The sequence below is a fragment of the Pogonomyrmex barbatus genome, unplaced genomic scaffold (genome assembly GCF_055798465.1).
Source record: "Pogonomyrmex barbatus isolate J1 unplaced genomic scaffold, ASM5579846v1 scaffold1, whole genome shotgun sequence".
Classification (NCBI taxonomy): Eukaryota; Metazoa; Arthropoda; class Insecta; order Hymenoptera; family Formicidae; genus Pogonomyrmex; species Pogonomyrmex barbatus.
The window spans coordinates 3,163,852-3,169,679 of record NW_028297098.1 but is presented as its reverse complement, the minus strand read 5'-3'; the positions used below and the strand labels follow the sequence as shown (position 1 = coordinate 3,169,679).

The following is a 5,828-nucleotide window of genomic DNA, read 5'->3' as shown; positions in this document are numbered from 1 at the left end:
TATAAAATAGGATATAAATAATCGGATGACTAAAAACATATTTATGGAATACTCGTGCAAGTATGCTCACTGCAATGAGGAACCACATAATGTGCTCATTTTCTTCTCTCAAATTCATATCTCTTCAACTTCCATTTGAATTTCTTTTCTTTTATTATCCATATTTATACGCATCTGCTTAGATATGAATAGAAATTGATATTGTTGAACACGGACTTAACTCAATCCTGCTAGATATATTTATGCCAAAATATTTGAAAATCAAAAAGTATTCTTCTATGTCTTATGTTCTAGGCTCTTTGTTATGTAGAAGATAAATGGCATTGTAAATTAAAAGTATATTTAATTAAAAGTATGTTATATTGTTTAAATTAGTCATATATAATTATTTTAATCAATTTATTATTAATTATTATTTTTAATATATATTTATTTATATTTGCAGAATTTCTATTTTTAATTTTACTTTTTGCATGAAAATGGATATTTTTTAAATACATTATTACATATAACGCAATTAACTAAAATTAAAAAAATGTTTATTAACAGAGAGAAGCCTGAGAGTGATCATGGTCCCATAAACCAGCGCCTCTATGTGCATAAAACGTGCACATTGAACTGCATAGCCATGTTTACGGATACTTCCGAAGGATAACCTGCTATGCACGTTCTTTGGTTCTGTTCCATGTTATGTACGCGATTCTCTTCCGTGCAGTGAAGTTATTGAGTAGATAAAGACGGACAATCAATCCGTTCGTTTTTGTCTCATCACGACATTTTTCTCTCTTCCGTCCCGTTTTTCAAACGTTGCGTAATTTACAAGGAGAAAGATTTCCTTTTTGCGCCACTGTTAAAAATCGTCCAAATCCATCGTTCGTGTTCATCAGTAGCATAGGATTCACGAGGATCACATAGGAATCGGATAATAATAATAAAAATAGATAAAAGGATATTAAATTATTATTATTTTCATTACAAATTATAAAATAAGTTACCAAATATATAAAATGTATATATAAATGTATTATATGAGTTATGTTATATTGCTTGAATTATAAATGTAATCTTAATAAACATCAACTATAATAATAGCAACAAAACGTCAACGTTATAATTTTCCACAATGTAATTGTTATGTAACACTTGTATTATATTACATTTATATTGTTGAATGGGAACTTATAACATTGATGGTATATTACTGTTAGTCGGTGTTGACCGAGATGCTATCATATTTTGCGTGAATGTATTACCAATATTCTGATTTGCTGCTTTTATTTTAATTGTAAAGAGTAAATATGTAATAAATTTGTTAAGCTTATCACTAGTAATAATATTTTAAGACGATCAAATTGATAAAATATGTTTGATAAAATCTTTATTTGGAGGAACAAATAGGTTTCAGCATATCGCTGGCATAGTAACATAGCGCTACTTTGCAAAGTCCAAAGTATTTACCATGCGATATTTGAGGACTTTATTGAAAATATGAGTAAATTTATTTTCTGGAGATTATATCACTATAGAATATCTCGCTAAATATTTTTAATATTAATATGAAATATAATTTTTTTTTGTAACATAAATTTAATTGTAACATAAGTTTTTACTTGCAGAGACATCTACCATGATTCTCTGATAACAACATAAATTGTCAGTCAATGTAAGGATTCATAAAGATCAAATAGGAATCGGATAATAATAATAATAGATAAAAAATTATTTAATAAATTATTATTTTTATTATTTTTAAGTTAAATATAAAATTTATAAATAAGTTATTAAATATACAAAAATATGTATAAATATATTATCTTGCTTAGTTATAAATATATAATACTGCCGGAAATAAAAATTCTCGACAAATCATGTCTTTCGTAAATAATCTACGAGTGATCACTTGTCACAAAAGTATAACAATTACGATTGTCATTGTGACTGATTATCACAAAATATAACCGAGAACTTTGAAAGTACCGGTTACAAATTATCTCTCAGAAGGTAGAATTGATGAACGTATGCATACTATCGATCCGAATAAATAAATAATATATCAAATAAATAATTTGCTATATATAAGAATAAATACTATATGCTACATGCTCAATCATGAATAATGTAATAATAAATAATCGTTTCAATAAATAATTTTGAAAAATTACTGTGGACTATAAGGCAAATTCGTAGTCTCCGATTTTGCAATAATTGCTACGTGACCAACGATTATTGTCAATAGCTTCGACGTTTACTGCATCGTCATGTAGATAGTGACGTAACTTTATGGTCGCGACAGGTGCTAAATTTACATTGATGGCATATGCTTCCCAATAATCATCTGATGCATCTTCTTGTTCAGAAAATGAATCAATGAAAATGATCAATGATCCATTGACGATAGTCTTATACTTCTTTTCTTTATTTTTAATAATCGAATACGCGTCTCCAAGCGTGTAGGTAATCTCGATATTTGAGAATTACACCCCAATCTCTAATGAGTCTCCGTGTCTCATCAATAGGATTTCGCTCGGTATGGCTCATAATGCTTCGTTCCACGCGTGATGGAAGTCGTATGGAGGGCAGGGAGATGATGTTGCTTTCGACTTCGCACAACATCATCGTTAAGTACGATTGAGTTGCCTTAAGAGCTTGCTGAATTTGAGAATTAGGTTCATCCTCGATTAATTCCTCGAACGCCACGGAGAATTTCTGGAGATCCATGTGCAATTTCGGGAAATGGTTAACAATCTGTAAGAAAATTATTATTTTGTTTTAATATTTACATAACTGAAAACCGTTCACTTAAGTTTGCCTATTAATATTCATATAATTCTTTTCAAAATATTATTAAACTTCGGTATGAAGCTACTTGTAACGAATAGCATCACTTCCTTTTTTAACTGACGAAATGTCAATGTTGATTGTAAATATTGTGTGTTAAACATTATTTTGTCACATATACATATCTATATACATATTAATAAACATTTCGTTTAACGGTAATTTTCTTTTTTTAAAAGAATTAAAAGGAGAATCTCTCTCTCTCTCTCTCTCTCTCTCTCTCTCTCTCTCTCTCTGTTTTTCATAAAAATTTTTATAATTATCTAAATACATAAATTTGACAATAAATTAACAAATCCTTTAATACGTAAATTAACAATATCCTTTTTTAGAAATTTTTTTAGAATATAACATTTTAACGTATTTTTTCCAATTATAAGAATTTATTATATTAAACTTATGTTTAAGAAGTCTTGTCATATATTCATGATAATTTTGAAATTCTTTTGTTGAATAACGTTATATAATCGTAAAACAACGAGAAAATGTGCGAAAATGAGAAACGCGCAAATAAATATTTAAAATTAGAATATTCAATCAAAAAAGAATTTTAATGCTTGGTAAAATCTAATTTTCATTCGTGTTATCAACGATTGCAATTTAATCCCTATGGTAAACTTAAGACCTATGTAAAATGTTCTCACTTTCTGAGAACGCGCAACTAAAACTCCAACAAAGTGCAACGCGGAGGATCGATGTTGCTGCAATCCAGCGATCGGGGCGTGGCAGAGAGAGGGAAGGGGGCTGCGTGCCCGAATGCCGGCACCGCGGGTCGCGATATCAGCCTTGCGTTATCAGCGTGCTCGCATCGAGGAGGCAGACAAACGCGATTACGCAGCCGCGCGACCCGGCGAACATGAGTGCACACGTACGGTCGCGTTGCGCGCGCACTGCACGAAAGACCGTGCTCGCTCCTGCTCGCCTGCTACTTTATAATAATTACCGTCTCATTAAAATTTGTTATTTAACGTTGCGTTAATCAATTGCAACCGGGTGGTCAGCCGACCGGTCGGCCGGCCGTTGAAAACGCGACGGTGGTCTGCAACACTGTTCTCTCTTTCCCGCGAACTTGTTATCCATCTCTTCCCTGCACGCGGTAGTGCTTTGCATAGATTGCTCTTTCATTTCTGCTACACGGTAACGACGGTTACGAACGATGAATATTAACGACCGAGAAGAAACTAACGGCCTGAGATATAACGTTACGAACATTGCAACGATGAAGGTGAAGGAACGACAGTTGTGTAAGGGAGAACTTCTAAGGAAATTAATGTAGTTAACAATGTTGCACCGAGAAGCATTATTAATCTTATATAGAATCTAAGAGAGAAAAAGAGAAGAACATTAACTAAAAAAAAAATGTAGAAAAATTTTTTTTCAGAAAAAGTTATGTATGTAGCAACTTTCTAAGAGATTTTTGCGAGTGCAACATCTTTTTGAAATCAATTGATGCCACGTATTTGTGTTAAGAGTTCTTGACGATTGAATATACCGTTTGAAACATTTAATAACAGCAAACAGTAAGTCGCGGTTTGAAATATGTACGATATAAACGAGCAACAATGTTAATCGAGTGACTGCACTCACCATTGCAGCATTAGCGTTGGCCAGTTTTCTTATTAAATTCACATCCTTCTTGCTAGGCACCCAATTGGGTATGTATTGGTGATCATTGACGCCGATCCTAACTCTCTCGTACAAGTATTCGTAGTCTCGATTCAAATAGTCGTTCATCGTCAGCTGATGTTGCAGTCTAATATTCTCCAGACTGGTCTTCATTTCCTCCTCAAGGTTCTTCAATGAGACAGGTTGTAAGTTGAGGATTTCGCCGCATGGTAAGTGCCACATTGGTACCGACTCGGATGTCATTGGAGCCGCAGAAGCAACGGCAAAGATAACTGAGATCAGACAAACGCTCTTGAGGAACATGTTTGAATTTACTGTTACAAAATTTTTCGCAGTTGCTCTTCAAAGCTCTTCAGCGACGATCTCGTCGAATACACTTGCGGATAAAATGGTAACGATAGGCACTGCACAATACTCTCGATCGATGTGAGATTGGGAACTGAGATTGTCAAACTCTCGTGCTTCCTCCTTATATATCGGATTGTGTAAACAATCATACGTACGCACGCATATTCGACGCTTGATGCGGAGACGGTGGGGTAGCGGCAAAGATTTTGTCCACGGTTTTTTACCATGTCGCTGATAGAGATCCCCAAGAAACCATAAACGAAGTCTCCTTCATTGACGGAGACATTTTTTTTTTTTTTAAGCATTTTCAGGTTATAATACTGATACGTATATTATGAATTATGACCTGAGGTTTCTGATATGTCAATAATGATATCATTGTAGAATCAATTATAAATCTCTGATATCTTTATTTAATATTTAATTTCAACTTCAGCATAAGTAAAGTAAATTTTAATGATATACATAATTTCATTTTAAAGTTGTATGTTGTTTCATAAGTAATTTACATTCATAGACATCACAGAGTTTTTGTCATGTAACTATTCAAATTTATTTAAGTGACGTGATCACTTAGCAATAATAACCCCCATTGGCTCCATTTCGTGGATCTCGTCTACATATATAGATGTTCCGATTTTCCTCGAAACACGAACGGTACCTGTCGTCATACGTTTATGGCGTCTGTATGTGCCTCGGAAGTACGTGCAATATCGTCAGAAATCTCTTGGATACCGCGTACGCTATTCAGACGCAAACACCGTTGTGTTTGCTTTATGAATCAAAAGGGGAAAGCCGTATCGTCAAACGAATCACTAGAGATCCGCGATCGACATCTCGTCATACTTAAAACAGTTATTCTTATTTGTAACACGTGTAATGATTATTATTCAAAAGATTCGTGCCGCTATATTTGGAGTCGAGAAGAATGAAGCTGAAAAATATTTATAACAGAAGGCATCAGCTTTTCACAGCATTCGTTGCATCTGTTATTTTGAGATACAATATACAAAATT

The 5,828-nt window shown here is 33.1% G+C and overlaps 1 protein-coding gene across 1 annotated transcript; it reads right to left on the bottom strand.

Moving 5' to 3' along the window:
• Positions 1-2,318: 2,318 nt before the first annotated feature.
• Positions 2,319-4,889, bottom strand: LOC105432536 (uncharacterized). Its single transcript, XM_011647388.3, has 2 exons — positions 4,426-4,889; positions 2,319-2,745 (listed from the first exon to the last, which is right to left on the bottom strand). The coding sequence occupies exons 1-2, from the start codon at positions 4,765-4,767 to the stop codon at positions 2,422-2,424; spliced, it is 666 nt and encodes a 221-aa protein (XP_011645690.2). The 5' UTR covers positions 4,768-4,889; the 3' UTR covers positions 2,319-2,421.
• Between the last annotated feature and the right edge of the window lie 939 nt (positions 4,890-5,828).

Excerpts from the sequence above, each read along its gene's own strand:
- LOC105432536 (XM_011647388.3), bottom strand. The coding sequence starts at position 4,767 with ATGTTCCTCAAGAGCGTTTGTCTGATCTCAGTTATCTTTGCCGTTGCT. Across the intron at positions 2,746-4,425 it reads CCAACGCTAATGCTGCAATG|ATTGTTAACCATTTCCCGAA; the intron begins GTGAGTGCAGTC and ends ATTTTCTTACAG.